Source organism: Engystomops pustulosus, chromosome 8 (genome assembly GCF_040894005.1).
Source record: "Engystomops pustulosus chromosome 8, aEngPut4.maternal, whole genome shotgun sequence".
In the NCBI taxonomy this organism is placed as follows: domain Eukaryota; kingdom Metazoa; phylum Chordata; class Amphibia; order Anura; family Leptodactylidae; genus Engystomops; species Engystomops pustulosus.
Window position 1 is genome coordinate 95,040,134 of NC_092418.1, and position 23,204 is coordinate 95,063,337.

General features: G+C 39.1%; 1 protein-coding gene across 6 annotated transcripts in view; it reads left to right on the plus strand.

Annotated features, from left to right (window-relative positions):
* The window catches only part of LOC140075677 (sodium channel protein type 2 subunit alpha-like), a 114,804-nt gene that overhangs the window by 32,125 nt on the left and 59,475 nt on the right, over positions 1-23,204 (plus strand). For 3 of the 6 annotated variants that reach the window (XM_072121842.1, XM_072121840.1, XM_072121844.1), the window contains exons 3-11: positions 6,568-6,685; positions 10,193-10,283; positions 10,374-10,502; positions 15,233-15,324; positions 16,548-16,811; positions 19,065-19,128; positions 19,308-19,449; positions 21,081-21,287; positions 22,405-22,704. In XM_072121842.1, the coding sequence (XP_071977943.1) occupies positions 6,568-6,685; positions 10,193-10,283; positions 10,374-10,502; positions 15,233-15,324; positions 16,548-16,811; positions 19,065-19,128; positions 19,308-19,449; positions 21,081-21,287; positions 22,405-22,704 (1,407 nt within the window). Of the gene's footprint in view, positions 1-6,567; positions 6,686-10,192; positions 10,284-10,373; positions 10,503-15,232; positions 15,325-15,420; positions 15,513-16,547; positions 16,812-19,064; positions 19,129-19,307; positions 19,450-21,080; positions 21,288-22,404; positions 22,705-23,204 lie in introns of all 6 variants that reach the window. The other 3 variants (XM_072121839.1, XM_072121843.1, XM_072121841.1) reach the window with 1 other exon arrangement.

Below are 23,204 nucleotides of genomic sequence, written 5' to 3' on the forward strand. Positions count from 1 at the left end.
CAATGCTTTACTATACATTACACACAGACCTGAGCAGGGGGAGGAGAGGGGAGGGGTAACAGGGGTGACATCACTGCCTCTCACCATGTGACCAGACTCATTTACATAATAAAGAAAAGATGATTTTATAATGATTAATGTATGAATTGACTAGATAAAGGCTGGGATGGGATCCTTGTGAGCTGCTCCAACAGGTAGTAGTGACAGAAATAGTGACAGAGACCTGATGACAGGTGTCCTTTAAAGGGGCTGTCCCACCTCAGGCATTTATCCCCCAATGCATAACCACTGTACAATGTTTCATGCTGTGGTTGGAAGGAAGTGAAAAGAGAAAGCAGCAGCCCTGTCATCTCTTCAATGGACACATTAGACAACCCCTTTAAGTTTTTATAAGAGCGCATGCCCTTTTCCCTTTACACAGCACACTCCATTCAAATGAGTCCCTTTCATTGACCTCCACCGATTAAACATAATCACATAGGAGAAGTTGCTATGGAGCCCCGGCCGGCACCTTTAAAGGATTCCAAAAATAATTTTAATTAAGCTGCCAACAAACAGCATGGCTTGCAATGGCAGAACAAATCTATTTATAACCTTAATGACCATTAAAAGGGTTGTCCAGGTCAAACACAAAGCTGATTAAATGCACTTTTCTTCTAAAATAATAAAGATAAACGTATCTTTTGTTCCACGGTCGGGTGCTGGCGGCTGAAGTTCCCGTTTGGGGCATGTTACCTCTGCATCGGAGCAGTGGCTTCAGATGTAATGTAGACACCTGCGAATTTCCAAAAACTTGCCTCAGTAGTGGCATGCAGTGTGTGTATAAGTCATTAGTAAGGGCTTATTTCACAGCGTGGAACGTGGATGTCTGTCTTCAGTCCATATTGTATCCACATCAACTGAGAAAAAATGGGCCGCATGCGGATGTCATCTGTGCATCATTCGTTTTTTTGCAGATCCATTGACTTCTATGGAGGTCTCTGCTCTGCATGTGTGAGAAAAAAATATATAATTATAAAATATAGCAGTTTCGACTTACAAACACATTCAACTTAAGTACAAACCTAAAGAACTTATCCTGTACGTAACCTGGGGACTGCCTGTAATACAGTCTTATAGGGGATGATAGAGTGTGGGGCCCCAGGATAATTTATCTGTTGGGTCCAAGGAACTGATGCAAATTTATGCAAAGTGATATGTAATTGGTCTGATTTAAGTTCATCATGATAAAACAGGGACACTTACACTAGATCCAGGCACCGTGACTGTGGGAATCGTCTTATATTTGTTATTCATGGCCTCCTTCCTACTAAAATCAGCTTTTCCAAATCATTCTAATGAGGAAGAGGGGAGTTTTTCTGCTTTGTGTAACAGCCTGTCATTCTGCAGAATAAAGGGGGTCTCATTAGCATAATATTAAGGGTCGATTTTAGAGAAAAAGAGGCCATGGATAACAAATATTAGAAGATTATCACAGTCAAGGAGCCTCCTTAAAGTAATGTGTTTTCTGTGTCCATTCTATATAGTTTTCTACTTCTCTAGATTGGTCATGTTACCTCTCCTAGAGCAGATTTAGCTTCCTGACTCTGTGATGCAGTGATTCTCGGTGAGGTGTAGGGTAGTAGAATAAACAGTCAGCTCCTCCTTGTACTCTATCACATGGGGCTGAGCTGAAGCAAGAGTCATATCAGCTTTGTCCTGTACCTGCTCATTTGATGAACTACAACTACACCATAAAGCAGGGCTTAAAGAAAGAGAGGGAACTTATCATCAGGATTTCACATGTTCACCTAATGACAGGTTCCCTTAGCCTTTTTAATACTACTTCTTAAAATTGCTTTTATAATTAGCATCACGGCTCCCACTCACATTCAAATTTATGTAAAAGTATATTTGGCTCCCTGCCACTGAACTAAAATAAGTCAGGGGGCGCCTGTGCAAGGCAGTGAGTCTCTGCGTCATTATCTCCTCTCTGCACTCACAGCTGTTCTCCCCTCTCCCCCCTCCCTCCTGCACACTTGAGCAGACAAAGATTTGCTTGGAGCATGGCCTCTACGTTTTTGAGCCAGGCTAACATCTGCATGAGGGAGGGGGAGATAGGAAGAGCTAGCAGAGCAGAGAGGAGATAATTATGATGACAGGGATTTCAAAACGGTGCAAAAAGGGAGCAGTAAGAAAAAAAATAACAATAAACTTGCAAATTTTTCCTTAGTAATATTTATATTCCGCTTTTATGTTTTGTTTTGTTTGTTGATGTTATTTCTTATTTGTTGTGTTTTTAATTGAAATTGTTAGGACGTAAATATAGCAACTTAGTGGATAACTAACGATGGCCAGTATCTATAGCTTGTAATGAGTTTAAATGTCATTTTTTTAACTCTTTGTGACTCCTTCTTGGTGAAACCACAACCCCATTTTGAGGTCACCATATAATGGTGTTATTAAGGGCCCAAAACATAAATATGTATGGGATACAATTAAACTGGCACCAAATGTATTCTGTAACAATATTCTGTGTGTGGGCAATATTTAACATCAGAGACATCCTAGTCTTGTTTTCCAAGGCAATTATCCCTTTATACATCCAGAAAAAGAGAGGCAGAGAAGGCAGCTGCCTAGGGTTCCATTGTGCTTGGGGGCCACAAGTCAAATGCACAATCAGCTACTAGGCTGAACTTCAGGGAATGAGAACAGCTATAGCTAGTCTGTCTATTGCCCTAGGGGGAAAAATGTAATATGGCCCCATGGCCCAATGTTACATATTGCCAATAGGGACTATTTTCATGTCAGGAACTCATTTCATCTAAATGAATAGAATTTATACATGAAAAATCCACAGACTCTGGAAAAACCTGCAAATTAAGAGCAGATACTGAGAATAACACCTTACACACAAACTAGATAAACAAGTCTTCTAATAGGGCTCTTCTCCTCTTCAGAGACTTGCGGAACTGATATAATGGGGCAGATTTACTTACCCGGTCCGTTCGCGATCCAGCGGTGCGTTCTCTGCGCTGGATTCGGGTCCGGACGGGATTCATCAAGGTAGTTCCTCCGCCGTCAACCAGGTGGCGCTGCTGCGCTGAAAAGCATCTGAACGCACTGGAGTACACTGGGCCGAGCCAAGTGAAGGTAAGCGCGTCCCAAGCGACACATTTCTTTTTTTAAATGCGGCGGTTTTTCCGATTCCGTTGGGTTTCCGCTCGGCCACGCCCCCCGATTTCCGTCGCGTGCATGCCAGCGCCGATGCGCCACAATCCGATCGCGTGCGCCAAAATCCTGGGGCAATACAGGGGAAATCGGCGCAAATCGGAAATATTCGGGTAACACGTCGGGAAAACGAGAATGTGATGTGTTCCCCTTATCTGCCATGTAGCAGCTCCAGATGACATCTATACCTAAGGATCGTTGTACAGTATACAAAAAAGAAAAATTTGGGGCTAATTTCGGCAAAAATGTGACATGATGCATGAAAGCGGCAAAATAAGGAACACAATGATTCCCAGGAACACAGATATACTCAATAATGTGCAGGACTAATGGCTGCATTCCCTCAAAAAGCTCAAATTGGAGAGCCATGGGCAGATAAATGGGGGTTTCCCAGAATTCTGAGTAACCCTAAGGGGGCAGGGACAAAAAAAAACATACTTTCCTTCCTCTGGGTTTCCAGTCTCTATTCTTTCAGTTTTCTTCTGTGCCTATTTGGAACACAAGACCCATTTCAGCCAATGAATGGCCTTTTTGCACCTGTGGACAAGGAATGAAATTAAAGAAAAGGCTACCATGGGCAAATGTATGTCTAAGGATTATGGCCTCTTACCGGTCTCTTCTTTAGCAATAAATGCCTTGATAGGAACCAGAATCAAAGTTACTGCCTTGATACAATACTGGATTTAAGATTACTTGTAGTAAACATTAGAGACATCCTTCTGACTCCCTTCAATGTTTTTTATACGTTAAAGTGAACCTCTCACCAGGAATGTGATTCTTAGCTGATGACAGGTTCCAATAGCATATACTTTGCTGATTTTTAAAAATGCCTTTGTCAGCATTCTGAATAATTTCAGTACTTTGTATAAGTTACCTTACCTTAAATTAATGCTGCCAGCAGCATGTGGTGAGTCCTGGGAGAGGGCCATCTGCAGCCTGTGTGTACCTGTGTCTCCTTATACTTTCCTTCCTCTCCTCCAAACCATCCCATCCCCTCCCCTGCCTGCTCAATGCACATGACAGGAAGTGGGGAAGAGGGAGGGACTTGCATAAGCGTGGAGGAGAATGACACACTCACACACAGGCTGCAGCTGCCCCCTGCCCGGGGACTTACCACATGCTGCTGGCAGGGAGCCAGTTAATGTAAATTAACTTAAATAAACTAATGAAATTATTCAATTCATTATTCAGAAATTATTCAGGTTTTGCGACCAAACCTTTCATATTATAATTTGCAACCTGGAGGAAAAATGATGATGGGGTCCTTCTGAAAGTCCTGCATTAACGGAGTTTGCTTAAAGGGTTAAAAATAATAGGTCAAGATGCCATTGTAATGACTATTTAGCAATTGACTAGATATTTTTGTACGTGTTTTTCTTTTACCAAGCACCTTGGGCTCTGTTCTGTTATGACCTCATGTATTTATACTGTGTTTATAGCATAGACCTTGTATTATAACCTAATAATTATATTCCACTTACTCGCTCACCATTTTACCGAGACATTTACTTGAAAATGATGTTTTTGAAATAAGAAACGTTTTTGGAGATTCTTTGTAATGATAATTAGTAGTCATTATGCGGGTTTAATGGAAAGTAAAACCTATTACTTACAGACGCATGAATTATACAATTATTTAATTTATTCAACAAAGACGGAAAAAAGAATAAATATTTGTGTAGCTTTCTTTGTTGTTTTTTCTGGGCACAAGGTGGAGCAGAACCATTTCAGTATAAAGTAAGAAACAGTTTTCAGCTGTGTTTTATGTAATATCTGTAATATACACATTAATATTCTCTACAGCCATAGATTCTTTTCTGACTTTTTTTTAACGTTTTCTAATCCGATTTTCTTTTCTTGTAGATTTTTACATAATTATATTTTTTGTACATGATTAAAGGGGCAACTATCCTGTCTGAGGTATTCCTCTTCTCAGCACTAATGATAGGTTTTATCATGGTCATAGCAGCAATAGACTGGAGCCAACTCATTAAGAGCTATGGCGGCATCTGTACATGGATGGGATAAGATGTGACATCATATGCTGTCAGTAGTGATGTAATGATGGGTCAGTGTTACTATATAGAGGTCATTGTACAGGGAGGAGGAGGAGATAAGCTGTGACATCATCTATTGTCATTAGTGATGTAATGATGGGTCAGTGTTATCTATATAGAGGTCATTGTACAGGGAGGAGGAGATAAGCTGTGACATCATCTATTGTCAGTAGTGATGTAATGATGGGTCAGTGTTATCTATATAGAGGTCATTGTACAGGGAGCGAGGGGGGGTAAGCTGTGACATCTATTATCAGTAGTGATGTAATGATGGGTCAGTGTTATCTATATATAGGTCATTGTACAAGGAGGGGGAGGAGATAAGCTGTGACATCATCTATTGTCAGTAGTGATGTAATGATGGGTCAGTGTTATCTATATAGAGGTCATTGTACAGGGAGGGGGAGGAGATAAGCTGTGACATCATCTATTGTCAGTAGTGATGTAATGATGGGTCAGGGTTATCTATATAGAGGTCATTGTACAAGGAGGGGGAGGAGATAAGCTGTGACATCATCTATTGTCAGTAGTGATGTAATGATGGGTCAGTGTTATCTATATAGAGCTCATTGTACAGGGAGGGAGAGAAGATAAGCGGTGACATCATCTATTGTCAGTAGTGATGTAATGATGGGTCAGTGTTATCTATATAGAGGTCATTGTACAGGGAGGGGGGAGGAGATAAGCTGTGACATCATCTTTTGTCAGTAGTGATGTAATGATTGGTCAGTGTTATCTATATAGAGGACATTGTACAGGGAGGTGGAGGGGATAAGCTGTGAAATCATCTATTGTCAGTAGTGATGTAATGATGGGTCAGTGTTATCTATATAGAGGTCACTGTACAGGGAGGGGGAGGAGATCTATTGTCAGTAGTGATGTAATGTGGGTTCTGTTGTGCACAGAGGAAGAGGAGTAAATATGCTGTGACTTCATTTAATGTCTGTAGAATTATTTGTATCTTTCCAGCATATATGTATATTATGCAATGTATGTACCTATCTTATGTCGTTGGAGTAGACGTCGTTATGAAAAACATCTATGTGCATCAGTTAATACTCGATTTGCTTTTTGCTTCATTTTTATGTTACTGTTGAAAGGATGTTCCTATCAGTACTTTTCTATCTTGCTAGTAAGCACAAGACTTTCTTCCTTTTATTATAAATCATTGAAGAGGTAAGTACTGTTTTAGGCTTGCTTTTTTGGTGGGGGCTTTTGCTGCTCCCTAGTAATTTTTATATATATTTTATGCTTAGACATTTCCTATAACTAACATAAATCTGTTTTCTTTTCTATCTAGACCTTTATAGTATTGAATAGAGGGAAGGCAATCTTCCGCTTCAGTGCCACGTCTGCCTTGTACATTTTAACTCCCTTCAACCCCATTAGAAGATATTCAATAAAGATTTTGGTACATTCATATCCTTTTCTGATAATTACAATTGACCTACAAGTGCCTTTGAATATTTAACATTAAAGGGGTGTTCCACTTCAACAAATAAATCTTATCGTTTGTAGAAAGAAAAATTATTCAGTTTTCCATTATACTTATTGCGAAGCTTTCTGCACGGCTCGTTATATCACAGAGAGTCATCAGAGCTGTATGATATAAGGAGCCGTGCACCTGTGTGACCGGGGACTGACTTCTATCCACTAGAAGAGGGGCAAGAAAACAGGGTTTACTCACCCCTCACCGCTGGCCACTCCTTGTATACAAAGGATCGTTGTTAATGTCTCGTCAACAGTTTACGCTGCCAGTACAATCTACACAGGCTCCATATATTAACAGAGGGTAGTGGTGACAGGTAGCTCCAAGCTAAACTGGAGCACCAGAGAGAGGTGAGTATACCTTGATGTTTTTTTCATACCCCCTGGAGCTTGCCAAATCAGTCCCTGTCCCCAATGGGGCTCACAATATAATCAACCTACCAGTATGTTTTTGGAGTAAGGGAGGAAACCAGAGGATATAGAGGAAACCCACGCAAACACAGAGCCAAAAGTATACAACATTCTAAGGAGGAATTTGTGATCAAGGGTGTAGAATGCTAAAGAGAGATCTAAAAGTTCAGAGAGTAGAAACCAGTGTAGTAATGTCTTCTACATCACATTATTCTCTGGGTAGAAGGTTTACAGATGCCTAATGACCTAGCCTACACTCCTTCCCCGATTCATAGGAGAGGCAGCTAATACAGTAATATTACATTTTATATAGGGAATATTTTCCTGCCTTCTAGAAAGCCAGGTCTGCTTGAGTAAATTTGCAAATGCCAATTTATAATTTATGTGAATATTTGAATAAAGAAAGGTCTTCTTCCAAGGTCAACAAAGGCCTGCAAATGTATCGCTTTCCAGTTCCTGGTCAAGGTTCGTAGAGTTCATAAACAAAAGTCAACTGAGGAAACCCATTAGAATGTAAATCAAGTGAAACCTGAGAAGATGCTTGCTGAATATAATATTTATACTTTCTTACTTTTATATATTCGGTAATGGAAACACCTTAAAGGAAATCTACCATAAAAATCCATCCTGATAAACCAGGGACACTTACTCATAGATCCAGGCACCGTGACTGTGGTAAAATTTTTATTATTGTTATCCATGGCCTCCATTCTTCTAAAATTAACTTTTTAAATTATGCTTCTTAACCAGAAGGGCAGGTGCAAAGGTTAAACATAGCCCCCTTCCCCAGTCTCTGGCTTCAGAGACCTTTGCAATGTTTCCCCCCTCCCCCTCAGCACTTATTTCTCCCTCTGCCTTATTCAGTCTCACACAGTTGGAGGGGGATAGTGCTCCTGCACATTGTAACAACCAACAGCATAGAGTGGCCCTTGAGGCTCTTTAGTATGATTTTTAAAGTTGATTTAGAAGGGGAAGGCCATAGATAAGAAATAAAAGGATAAGAATTATAAGATTACCAGAGTCAGGGTGCCTGGATCTATGAGTAAGTGTCCCTGGTTTATCATGATGGATTCTGATGGTTTCCTTTATTCCCATTTAACAAGAAGTTTGGTCCACATTTATTTTGGTGTTATTGTTATATAGATAACATTCAATAACTAAACTAATGTATGTTGCTTGGCACTTTTGAATTACTATTACCACTCATTCAAAATGGCTGCCCAACAAATAATATATATGTAAGTAAAAACGTGGGGTTAAAAATCTCTGTAAAATCCCAAGGCATTCGTACCAATCCCTAAAGTATCTGATTCAAGAAGTCAATAAGGTATTATGTGGATACTTATTCTGATAACATTATTATTAATAGTATTATTATTATTTAATATATACAGTATAAAATAAAATCGTAAAAAGTCTTGGCCGTTAAAGAAAACTGAGTCCGTTAGTTAACAAGGCATTCTGGATTCTTCAGAGCCATCACTTTTGAAAAGGCCATTTATGAGTACAGGCAGTCGCCAACTTACAGACTACCCCTAGTTATAGACGGACCTCTCTGACCACTATGACCTCTGGGGAAGCCTCTGGGTGTTACTTCAGTTCCGGGCTTTAATGATCAGCTGTAAGGTGTCTGCAATGATGTGTTATTGATAATCTTTGTTCCCATAAACAAGGATCATATCTGTACAATTGCTCCTGAACACTGATCACATGGTAGAAATTACTATGGCATAAACATTAGTTACAGTCTCCATTGTGAAACAGTTCCAGCACAGATAAAGGAGATCTTCATGAGTTAAAAATATCTTGTATCCCTTGGAAGGGAGGTCATTAGATAAAGGTCATAACTCACAACCTGCACTTGTATAATGATCTTGACATTTTTTATTTTTGAGAATCAATGAAACAAAATTGGTTAACAACGGCGTATTTTGTAGCACCCACGTACACATCAAGATACTTCATGTTTATGGTTTTTGTTTACAAAAACATTCAGAAACAGAGACCAGATATGCAATGGGAATTACAATTGCTGGAGAATTAGTCTAACATTTCAGACTCTTCCGGGTTTAGGGCTGTACAGTAAAGCATCTGCATTCTTTGACTAAATATTCTCCTGCCATGAATCTATCACTAGGATCTTGGATTTTTTTCAAAATACCAATAGAAAATAGTTTAAATAGCTTATATAGCTGCATTGTATTATTTTCTTATATTTTATGTTAGATTATGTCCATTATTCCCAAATATTTTGTTGTTAAAAGTGATCAATTCCAGTGAGCTCTTCTTTAGTTTAATCTGTGCTAAGCCTATTCAGGTTATTAATTTTGTATTCTGGTTCTGGGGTGACAATTATAAGACGTACAGTTGCAACTTACATACAAATTCAACTTAAAGGAAACCTACCACTTAGAATGACAGGGGTAAGCTGTAAGTACCGAGCACCAGCTCAGGGTGAGCTGGTGCCGGTACTTACTTTCGTTAGTGTTATAAACCGCGGTATCGCGGTTTTAACAGTTTTTAAACTTTAGAGCAGAGGAGGCTTCGGCGCTGCGTGTGCACGACTTTAGAGCCCCTTCTGCTCTAAAGTTTAAAAAGTGTTAAAACCGCGGTACCGCGGTTTATAACACTAACATAAGTAAGTACCAGCACCAGCTCACCCTGAGCTGGTGCCCGGTACTTACAGCTTACCCCTGCCATTCCAAATGGTAGGTTTCCTTTAAGAACAAACCTATAGAACATAGTCTTGTACATAATCCAGGGACTACCTTTACTGGTTATACTGGATCCTTTCCCACAAAAATATAGATATACATTTTTTTACAATGTATTTTTTTGTTATTGGTGTTTTTATGGTTCCTAGACACTTCTACTTTCTTGGCCCATTAAATTATTTTGTGGTGGGTAAAATGAGGCCACCTATTAGTGTGCTATCTAATGTTAATTCAGGTTTCTTTCATGTCTTGTTGACTTGCTACAATGATTGATAATTACACAAATGTGTCATTTTCCTTAACTTTTCCTTACATTATTCAGCATGCTCATTATGTGCACTATTTTGACCAACTGCGTGTTCATGACCATGAGTAATCCCCCGGAGTGGACCAAGAATGTAGAGTAAGTGATCAACAACCTAAACTCTCTTTTCATTACGGATATCCAGTGGTCTTGTAAACCAATGTGAGATGATCTTGTTGTGAACTACAGATACACCTTCACTGGGATTTATACCTTTGAATCCCTAATAAAAATTCTGGCAAGAGGTTTTTGTTTAGAAGATTTCACTTTTCTGCGGGACCCATGGAACTGGCTCGACTTCAGCGTCATTGTCATGGCGTAAGTATCTTATTTATTCTAAAATTGGTCTTATTTTTAAATATTCCCGTTTAGTTATCCCACCTTTTCTTAGAGATAGATAGACAAATTAGTAGAAAGCTCTTAAATCGTACCTAACCTTTCAACAAACTTTGCAGAAATCTAAAGTATAGCAGATGAAGAATTTCTAGTTATAATATGACTGAGAATCTTTTCTTTCTAAATACTCACCTCTCAAAAATCCCTGCTCTCTGTATAGAGCATCTATCTAATCTGATATCTCTGTGAGCTACTGTCTGCCTTGCTAGCAAGTTGGAATTCAGAAGTTCAAAGATCCAATGGTAGGGTTAAAAGCAAATAATGTGAAGAAAGAGACACTTTCCTCTGATATGATATTTTACAAAGTGTCTTGTGTACACTTGTACTAATGTATGCAAAGTTTGCTGAAAAGTTATTGACCCTTTAAAGTGTAACAATTAGAGATGAGCGAACATGCTCGTCCGAGCTTGATGCTCGTTCGAGCATTAAGGTACTCGAGACGGCTCGTTGCTCGGACGAGTATTTCCCCTGCTCGAGATCGAGCATTTAATTAAAAAAACACAGTGAAGAACAATGAAGAATAGAATAAAAACAGTGAACACAGTGAACACAGGATCATTTAAGTGAAAAACACAGTGAAGAACACAGTGAAGAATAGATTACAGATGTTCGGCACATCTGCTTACTTGTCGGAAGATACGCGCGGAACGGTGCGAACAAAATAGTATGTGAAGAACAATATATATGTGTGAAGAAGACATTGCAGAACACGGTGAGCAGGACGGAGACACAAGGGAGCAGCACAGAGACACCGGGGAGCGGCACGGAGACACCGGGGAGCGGCACGGAGACATCGGGGAGCGGCACGGAGACATCGGGGAGCGGCACGGAGACATCGGGGCACGGAGACATCGGGGCACGGAGACATCGGGGCACGGAGACATCGGGGCACGGAGACATCGGGGCACGGAGACATCGGGGCACGGAGACATATGGGCACGGAGACATCGGGGCACGGAGACATATGGGCACGGAGACATATGGGCACGGAGACATATGGGCACGGAGACATATGGGCACGGAGACATCGGGGCACGGAGACATCGGGGCACGGAGACATCGGGGCACGGAGACATCGGGGCACGGAGACATCGGGGCACGGAGACATATGGGCACGGAGACATATGGGCACGGAGACATATGGGCACGGAGACATATGGGCACGGAGACATCGGGGCACGGAGACATCGGGGCACGGAGACATCGGGGCACGGAGACATCGGGGCACGGAGACATATGGGCACGGAGACATATGGGCACGGAGACATATGGGCACGGAGACATCGGGGCACGGAGACATCGGGGCACGGAGACATATGGGCACGGAGACATATGGGCACGGAGACATATGGGCACGGAGACATCGGGGCACGGAGACATATGGGCACGGAGACATATGGGCACGGAGACATATGGGCACGGAGACATCGGGGCACGGAGACATATGGGCACGGAGACATATGGGCACGGAGACATATGGGCACGGAGACATATGGGCACGGAGACATATGGGCACGGAGACATAGGGGCACGGAGACATCGGGGCACGGAGACATCGGGGAGACTTCAGTGGAAGAAGAGCAGCGGATCCCGGGACAGCGTATCTCCCGACAAGTAAGCAGATGTGCAGAACATCTGCAATCTATTCTTCACTGTGTTTTTCACTTAAATGATCCTGTGGTCACTGTTTTTATTCTATTCTTCACTGTTCTTCACATCTGTTAACTTGTCGGGAGATAATATACGCGCGGAACAGTGAAGAATAGATTGCAGATGTTTGCATACATCTGCTAACTTATCAGAAGACATTCTTTTTCAATTAATTAACACATTTTATTCCCGAACCATGGTCCCTTTGAAAAATGCTCGAGTCTCCCATTGACTTCAATGGGGCTCGTTATTCGAGACGAGCACTCGAGCATCTGGAAAAGTTCGTCTCGAATAACGAGCACTCGAGCATTTTAGTGCTCGCTCATCTCTAGTAACAATGTTATGGTCATTTCCTGTAGATGAAGTTCATACGCAGCCAAAACACTTATCTGCTTTAGAGAATCCTTGCTTGTTAGAAGAGGCTTTAAATACTGGTTAGTCTTCTATTTCCTTGTGGTGACAAAACAGGGGAAATTGGTGGCGATTTATTAACACGTAGTCTGGTTTCTTGTTCTACTTCTTGAGCCTATTATTATTGTAGTTGAGATTATTTGTCTAAAAAAGTAGAACAAGAGTCCAGGCTACGTGGTGATAGTTCCCCCCCTACCCCCCTCAGTGTCCTTTCAGATCAATGTTTAGTAAGTGTAATGCAGGGCAGGACAAACCATCTACTTTTCTCCACTTTTCTCAAGAAATGTAATTCCTATACAGAAGCCACCAATGTAATTCCTATACAACTCTTTCAATGCAGAGATTTTTTAGATCCTCACTTTTTGGAGATAGAACCCAATCTTCGAAATGTTAGAGTTAACGCATTCATGAACAGAAGGAACTGACTAACCAAAAATAATGTGTCTTTTGAATCTTGAGAAGTAGTTGACTCCAGTTAATTTGCAAACTTTCCAACAATAAAGAACAAAAAGTGACCTCAACAGAAGGGAGTAACAATTTATTTGTTTTGTTAAACCTTATTGAACATATACATTTTGTACTTCAAAATGTAAGGCCAGACATTGTATCAAATAAATTCCAGGCCACTCTTTGATCACAATTTTTGCTACCCAAAAAATGTATCCGTTGCCTGCGAGTTTTGGCAACTAATCGTGAAAGTGAGTGTTTTAGTTGAGTCATGTTTCTGGGCTAAATTATATTAATGAGTCAATTATGTATAAAAATTAATCTACACAAAGATAAAGAAGCCATCACTGTTAAAAAAAATTTTAAAATGATGAACACTACATTTTAGGTGAAAAAGTGCTTAACACATTCTGCACATATATCTTGCCTTCTTTCCATTCAATGTCTGGCCTTTGTAAAAAGTGTGGGAATTTTATAAAATTCTCAAATTGGACAATTATTATTGATCAGCCACATGAGAAATTCCACAAGACTAAGATAAACTAATATTTTGTCCATGGAAAATTGTAGAAAAGCAGGGTCACGTTTCCTGTTCGAAAACCCTCACAAATTTTAAAGGGTCCTAAAATCATATCATAGTGGAAATGATTTTTCATTTCATTGATTTTTATCTTACTATTTATTGCAGATTTATCGGTTCAGATTTTCATTCAGTAGACAGAACTGTTCCTTCTTCTTACAATCCTAAAGTATAGGTACAGTTACTGTAGATCACTATATAATTTGTACTCCATATTTAATCAAATCGACAAAAAATAGTTTTTTGAGATGCTTTTGGAAAAATTGTGATGCACCAAAATTAACCTAGATTATCCAATGCATTAGAGCTAACAATGAAGCGGACCCAAACCAACAATGTTCGTGTCTGTGCCAAACTTTGCAGGGTTGGTGTTCTGGCTAACCCCCAGTCGTTATCACCTTTGATCAGTGTTGGCACCAATTGTTCTTAACTCTTTAAATGACACTGGCAAAGCTGCCATTTTCCTGAGGATCGTCGGTCCCTGTGATTTCAGCACTAATCACAGGTGTTATAAGTGGGGGTGAACATTTGGCTTTGGCATCCAAACCCAAACTGAACCTTACCAAGTCCGCTCATCCCTAATTATATCAATTATATCAGCAAGGAAGGAACACCAAGAAATCTTTTCTGCTACCTGGATTAGAGAGCAGAATAGTAGGGTTTATTTAGGGAGAGTAGGTACCCCTTAGGGATGTGCTAGCCTAGCTTTACTTATTTCATTTCATGCCTACAATTAGTGAATGCAAGTATGACAAATGCTGTTTTATTACGGTTTAGCCACATTATAAGATGTTTTTGAGACACTGTTGATTTGCTCTTAGAACCAGTAGGATTTTAATGCAGTTCTGAATAAGTTTGAGTTATAAGACCTAACCCTAGATCCATAAAACTCTAATTTTTAGAAGTACTCATCAATAAATATTTAGAATATATGTATGCAACATTTTTTAAAAAAAGCCTTCACCTAAAGAATCGTTAAAAGTAAATGTTAAAAACAAAAGATAAGCCATAAAAATAGTCAATGAGATTTTTTCATATATGATGAAATCATGATATATTTTCAGTAGAAAGTTCAATTAAATCTATGAATTTCTATAAGTCAAATAACAAAAATTTTATCTGTCTATTAATTAAAACATTACTAAACGTAGAAAATATAAAAACCCTGAATATATTCTGCTTTTAACTGGGTTCACCTTACGTGAAATGCAGATCATTATAGACCAGGAAAGACATTATACAAAAGACATAACCCAAAAGTTTTCCCCAGTAACTTTTTGATTGCCCATCCCATTATGTGAACTACGTATGAACGCAATTCTAACGCCCACAATCCCCCCACTTCTAATAAACATACAAAATATTTAATTCCATCTATCTGATTAATACCTCCCACTTTTTCCCACCCAATAAATTTTTGATTGGCCTTCAAGTTCTGTGAGCTGTTTATGGTGTAAACACCGACGCCCACAGTCTTCCGATAGTCGATAGAATTAAACCAAATAAAAGGTCTTATAGAGAGACCTAAGTAAATATCCTGAATAACTCTGATTTAATCCTACAGGTATGTAACAGAATTTGTAAACCTAGGCAATGTTTCAGCTCTTCGAACTTTCAGAGTATTAAGAGCTTTGAAAACTATTTCTGTAATTCCAGGTAAGAAGTAATTGGTGTGAGGTGTTAGGCCCCTTGTACATCCAACTGTTTCTTTGTGTCTGTCATTGTGTTTGTGTGTGAACTCCCCTATTGCAGATATGTGACAGAGTTTGTGGACCTGGGCAATGTCTCAGCATTGAGAACATTCAGAGTTCTCCGAGCATTGAAAACAATTTCAGTCATTCCAGGTGAGAGACAGGTTAAACACCTAGGCTGATTACATTTTTTTACTTCATCTAACTATATTCACATTTTGAGCATAAAGCCTTGTTGCTTGCATTGCGGTTTAAGATAGAGAATGAGTACGAAAAGCACAAATCTCTTTGGCAAATGCTTGGTTTCCAAATGATCTTGTGCTTTTTTGGTGACATGTTAAGCTTTTGATTTATTTTTTTTTTTAAATCAGCCTTAGAGTTTAACAAAAATTTTTTGCATGGGGCATCGCAATATACCCAGCCTGCGTGATGTTTGTTATGTTACTTTTCGTTTTTTTATGTTTCACATCCACCTAACCCTATATGTGAATGTCTTTATGGTTGTTTATGTCATAAAACGTTCTCTTCATCCCAAACAATGCTATGTGTTATGATGACATGTTGAAATAAGATTAAAAATTGTTCAAGTTTAATGCAAAATTTGAAATAATTTGTAGCAACAAATTACATTTTTTTTAAATTTAAGAAAATGTGAACATGGTAGTTACGCATGGGCATTGCATGGGAGTTACTTTAAAAATAAATTATAAAAATTTTGACATTTATAGATTGAACACAGTTTTATAATATACGATCATGAAAATCATTGACGATCCTCTTGCCCGAAACTTGAATCTTCTCAAAACCCGTACAGTATGTTATAAAATTGTCAGCATATGTATTGTCTAGATTGCAGCACTTATTCAAACTATATGCCTATGTTAGACTTCACCTATAGCATGAAGTGAAAAATGACTTGTTTTCCTATAAAACAAGTGTTTTATTTTTGTTTGTTTTTCTATTCTTATTAAAAGTTCATTATCCATCATTCTTCATTCACCTTTCACATCATCCATACGACTACTGCTATCTCTTTCACCCGCTGAGTTTCCATCATTTTCCACTACTTCACATACATTAAAGTTTTTTTAGGCTGTTGCATGGAATTGAGATTTGATTATAGGTCTCATGTTTCATCGTATTGTTCCGATGTAGCATACAATAATAACCATCGGATTGTTTTTCTAGGCCTAAAGACCATTGTGGGAGCCCTGATTCAATCTGTGAAGAAGCTTTCAGATGTGATGATCCTCACAGTGTTTTGTCTGAGTGTTTTTGCACTAATAGGATTGCAACTTTTTATGGGACACTTAAGAAATAAGTGTGTTAGGTGGCCCCCAGAATATGAAGCAAATATTACCTCTTACTTTAATGCTACTGCTGGCATGAATGGTTCTTATATAAATATAACACTTAATCCGTTTGACAAAGATGAATACATCAAGAATGAAAGTAAGTATGTGTTTTCTAACCTAGGATAGCTCATTGCTTACCGAAAAAATTGTGATTTTATTTTTAAAAAATGGAAAAAGTTTCTATTCTACTGTAAATACAAAGGATATGTGCTGAGGTCCTCAGAGATTCGTTCCATAAGTAGACTGGTGGATTGACCCACCAGAAAATTGTGACAACTCTTCGACCCAATGGGGCTAATTTACTTACCCGGTCCTGTCGCGATCCAGCTGCGCGTTCTCCAACAAGGATTCGGGTCTTCCGGCGATTCACTTCGGTCGTGCGCCCAATGTCCACCAGGTGTTGCTGCTGCGCCGAGGTCCGCCGGAGTTCACCATGCTATTCCTGGTGCATGTAAGTGTGTGTCAAAATGGTAAAATCCGGTGGAAAAAGTAAATGTGCCCCAATGAATTTACTCAATGCATTAAAACTATGATCCTATAAATTTTCAACATGTCTGTTTTAGTAAACTATTGGTTTCTCAGGATTTACATTACAAAAAAAAGACAGGGAAAAAAAGGAATGTGAGTTACAGTAGTTCAAACCCTGAACACTGCACACTGATTCCTTAACTGCTGCTGTACCCGCACAGTGCCCTACTTTGTATTTCTAAATGAGTTGAGGAAGATCTGGTAATGCTCAGTGTTGACCGTGCTACTTCCTAAATGGTAAAAGATGTTCACAACTCCATAAGGTGTTCCAGTGGAGTTTAGCTTAAATACAATGCAGGCCTGTTTTGAAAGCTTTTCTGCCACTCCTGCCACTTCGGGCGTGGTAGGGTGGAGAGTGGGCGGGAATGGGACAGGGGGGGGGGTGTGAACAACAGAAAACCATAACGACATAAGCTGAAATCTCCACTGACTCAGACCTGGCCCAAACAGGTTTGACATGGCAGTGATTCATTCCAGTGTGCCGTATGCCGGCAAGGCGGATATTAAAGGGGTTATCCGGGTTTTAAAAATTACCTAGGGCCGGGCTGGGGAGGGCTAGTTAAACATAATAAACATGTACTTACCTCGTCCGGCGCCGCTGATGTCCCGCACCGCGGTCCCTTCAATCCGTGCCCCTGTTTGTTTACAGGGGCACGGAAGCCGCGCACAGGGAGCTTCCAGATGTGGCCGGCTCCTTTCATTCGTCCCTATCTCTCAGCGTTGTAAGCGCTGGGAGATGGTGTCGCATGGGAGCATCCGGCTGGCCGGAAGCTCTCTGTGCGCACTTGTAATGAAACCGGCGCACAGAGAAGACCGGCCGCGGCGCGGGACATCGGCAGCACCGGAGGAGGTAAGTACATGTTTATTGTGTTTAAATAGCCCTCCCCAGCCCGGCCATAAGAATTTTTTTAAACCCGGATAACCCCTTTAATACTGACATTCAAAACACCTGTCGTAATATATTTCTCCAAATATGTTTTGATTAGAAAGATATCCTTCACTTAATGAGACAGTACAATTAAGTCAAATAGTTTTTAAGCCAAATACCTATGAGTACAAAATGTTCAATGCTCTTGAATAACAATGAAGGGGTTTCTGGCCCTTTATACTTTTTTCATACTAATAACTAGAGATAAGCAAATTATCAAAGATTCCCTGTGAAGAAGTTTTTCCTAATTTTTTTAAAGATTTTGAATCTTTACGGTCTGAACTAATGTTGCTCCAATTGTCCAAGAAATTGGTACATAACCCCCTCTAAAAATTAAAAAAAAAGCTCATCTCATTTTTTATTATTATTTTTTTCCCTCCACCATCTTAAAAGTTCATTGAAAGTGAATTGTTAAAGATTCAGATTCTATTTGGTGTCTGAAAAAATGTCAGATTAATAGCCAATATAGGAACCCACAAATCGATTTTCTCATCTCTACAAATAAGCGATCTTTAGAAATGCTCATCAGTATGTGATTGAGGAAGTCTGATCCCGCAAAAAAACAGAGGGTTCCATCCATTGTATAGGAGCCTTACTGGAGAACTGCAACTCTTCTCTTGCTTAACAAGAGTGTCACAACAACTAATTGGTGCACCCAATAATCACATTCTGTTTCTGATTGTAGGTTATCAGTATAAAAAAATATATAAAAGGTCCTGAAAACAGCCTTTGCCATGAAAAAATAAGATTTAACTAAATCAAAAAACTGCAAACTTTTTCTTGCCATAAATTGTAAATTGTAGTTTGTATGATTCAAAAATATTAAGAAAACAATAGATGTGAATCAAAGTTGCTACAATATAGACGTTTGCTTTTTATTTTTTTACCAAACAGGAAATTTTTACTTTTTGCCTGGGCAGAGGGATGCCCTTCTTTGTGGCAACAGTACAGATGCAGGGTAAGTAACACCAAATACAATTCAAAATCCTTAATAGATTGTTAGTTACATTCATATCAACTAATTTTATATATATTTTCTTGTATTTGCTTTGACCAAGATATATTATATGATGTATTATAATTTATAATTAGAAATGTTATGTAATATTTGCTATGTACATGTTTTTTTCTTTATAGCCAATGTCCAAAGGGTTTTGTATGTATGAAAACTGGAAGGAACCCAAATTATGGCTACACAAGCTTTGATACTTTTAGTTGGGCCTTCCTTTCTCTATTTCGACTGATGACACAAGACTTCTGGGAGAATCTTTACCAACTGGTAAGCAGTGGCTATTAAATTCTTAAGAACTGCACATAGTACATATATGTCTTCAAGAGGTTAAGGCTTTACAAAGAAGGTTCACTGGTATGTCCTGTCCTTACAGGGCAGATGTCTGTTGTATAAAATATTAATTGCTGGTAAGAGTTGTGGCAGTTAACCTGTTAGTTGCTGCGGTCAAAGCCGATTATTGCCCAATCACAACATGGGTGCAACCATATTGCTAGTAATCATTAACCCCTATTACATCATCAGGAGTTGCCAATTGGTTACAATTACAGCTGGGAGGCTCATATGGTTGCCAATCAACAATCTTTAATAGTATAAGTACAATACATTAAAATATTGTGATACAGTTGTGTTGCAATATATTGCTTGAGCAATCAGACTCCCTAGTGTTCAAACACACTAAGGGACCTTAAATATTTAAAAATATTTTTTAAAAAGTGAAAATTTTAATCACTCCCCTTTCCCTAGAATTCGTATAAAAATAAATACACAATTAAAATCATAAACATGTTAAGATATTTCTGCATTCCAAAGGTCCAATCAAAATATAAAACGCTGGTGAATCCTGTAAATTGTGGCAAAAGGTGTCAGAATTGCCACTTTTGATGTTATTTTAGAAACACATTAAACTGTAAATAAAAAGAGATTAAAAATTCATACAGCCCCGTCAACTAAAGTGTGAAAATGTTATTAGCCTCAAAATAAGGCACAATGAAAAAAAATGTTTGTAAGAAAGGTTTTAATAAATTATAGTTTATTAAAACCTATATAAATTTGGAACCCCAGTGGTCATAACAAACCAAAGAATAAAGAGCAGGTGTAATTTGGAGTGCACACTGAAAGCCATAAAAACAGTGTCCACCAAAAAATGGCTCAAATGCGTTTTTTTTTTTTAATTTCATCACATTCAGAATGTTTTCCCTGCTTCCTAGTACATGGCATAGAATATTAGATATTGTCACTAATAGGTAAAATTTGTTACACAGAAAATAAGCCCTCATACAACTCTGTACATGGAAAAAATTAAATGTAATAAATTTTTAAAGACTGGGAGTGAAAAATGGAAACACAAGGAATGAAAATGGCCAGGTCCTTAATGGGTTAATAATATTGCATAATATTCAGGATAGATTATAGCAATTTTCAACACCAATATAAGGCTGTGTTGCAAAGCTTCTGGGATAACTTGCAGCATAAATTGACTTAATGCGAGTTGGAAACCACGGGTCAATGTGCATAACTGGTATTTTTTGCAGCATATGGATCAGTTTGTGTGAAATCTCTTTCACTTTAACAGTTCTGTACATAATGGCAAGTTAGCCACTGGCAACGGTGGGGCTCATTGTCTGCGGCTATGTCATGTCGGGAGCGGGACTTAAAGAGGTTTCTCAAAATTCAGCATGATGACCTTTCCAAACTTCAATATCGACATTGTGTGGGTCCCACCTCTCTTACTATTTTGTGGTGTCTCAAGGCAGACCGAAAATGCCTGAATGAGAAGACAATTTAGTATTTCTTGAATGTGTACATCAGGATGTGGAAAGTAGCAGGGGGCTATGCATGACAATAGAGAACAAGTTAGAAAAACTAGAATCCTTAGTCTGTCATTTATCTTTTTATAGACCCTTCGAGCTGCTGGAAAAACCTACATGATCTTCTTCGTATTGGTGATCTTCTTGGGTTCCTTCTATTTGGTGAACTTGATCCTGGCTGTTGTTGCCATGGCTTATGAAGAGCAGAACCAGGCAACTCTGGAAGAAGCCGAGCAGAAGGAAGCTGAATTCCAGCTAATGATGGAGCAGCTGAGAAAACATCAAGAAGACATTCAGGTAATGATTCACAATCAGTTTAAGGAAGACATTGAGATTTTAAAATTCCAAATATATGAAGTCCCCAACTTAAGATCATCCAAATTACAAGCGGCACCTAAATAGTGATGGACTCTTGTGTTCACTGTGACCTCTGGGGAAGCTCTCTGGATCCTGCTAATTTCATGAACTTTAGCTGTTCTCTGTTTTGATTAAAGGTATCAAAGATGTCTGCAATTAAGCTTTTTTGTTAATCATTGTTCCCATAACAACCCAAAATTTTGAAAATACAAATACAAAAATTGTGTCTGGATTTTTGTTCTATAAAGATTACCTATGTGCAGGACGTAGGGAGTTTCTGTTAATGCAGAACTATAATGCAACTTTATGTTTGGACTGAAATTTGTGTCCCCAGGCCAATTAAAGCCATAGTTAATAATTTGGGACGTGAATTTGCCAGATTGGCTATTTGGCCACCAATCTAGCAATATGTCTGGGTCAAGCAGGAACCTGAACCTGAACGTAAATTTTGGGTTCGCATATCTCTACTTATGAATCTTTGGAAATAATTGAATTTGAAAAACTTGTTGTTGTCCAAAAAACATCCACCACACAGCTTTGGTCTGAGATGGTCTTAGATGAGAAGTTCTCTCAAGTTACAGATGCAGTAACTTGTTTTTGTCCAAAAATTGTTGTTGTCCAAAAAAACATCTACCACATACCTTCAATTTTTAAAATAGAAAACAAAAGTTGAGCTGAGATGATCTTAGATGAGACGTTCCCTCAAGTTACCGATGTAGTACTATATATTGACTTGTTTACTACCCTTGTCACTTAAAAAACCTCATGCATTCACATAGCCTTGCTTTATCGACTAAGAAGAGGTATATGTATTGATTCCATTGCAAGTATCGGTTACTGTAATGGTCTTTTAATGCTTTATTGATTTCTGTATTCGGGGAAAACCTGCTCTATATGATGTGCAGACATCATTGGAGATTTCTCAAATCTTATGCAATAATAGAAATCAGTCATTCTAGGTTTTTGTTAATGGTTGTTACAGTTAACTGCACCACTACAATTTCTCCAAAGTATCCATCAATGCAATCTTACCATTTACATTATTGTCCCCTTTTAGGCAGCAGCAATAGCAGCCCATGAAGCAGCCCTAGGCTCTAGAGAGTTTAGTGGTGGAACCGGTTATGGTGGACTCTCTGAAAGTTCATCAGCGGCTTCAAAGTTGAGCTCTAAAAGCACCAAGTTAAGCTCGAAAAGTGCCAAAGAAAGGCGAAACAGAAGAAAGAAACGTCAAAAAGAGAAAGGGGATGGCGATGAAAAGGGTGACGATGAGAAATTTCATAAATCTACATCTGAAAGCAACCTGAAAAAATTCCTCTATGATGGAATCAGATTGACAAAGACCTCATCACCCCACGAGGTATGTTTTGACTTGAAAAGTATTATTAAGATTTAAAGGGGTTTTCCCACTAACTAAACTTATAACTTTCTGATCAGTGGGGGTCTCAGTGCTGAGACCCCCATGGATCGCGAGAATGTGTCTGACCCCTCATCGCTCTGCTAGACTAATGGAGCAGCCGTCCGCGCAAAACCATTCTGCTCCATTAATCTTTATGGAGCTGACGGAAATTTCCAAGCGCCGCGCTCATCGATCTCCTTCAGTTCCATAGAGATGAATGGAGCAGAACGATCATGCACGGTTGTCTGCTCCATTAGTCCGACGAACCGCCGTTCTCGTGATCTGTGGGGGTCTCAGCACTGATCCCGTGGATAGGGCCTAACTTTAGTTCGTGGGAAAACCCCTTTAATAGAACACATTTTATACAGTAGATATTACATTTAGATTTAATTCACAATGATCAAAGTCTAGACCAGTGACGTTTAGCACTAGGTGCATCAAACTTCTTAAATAAAACAAGC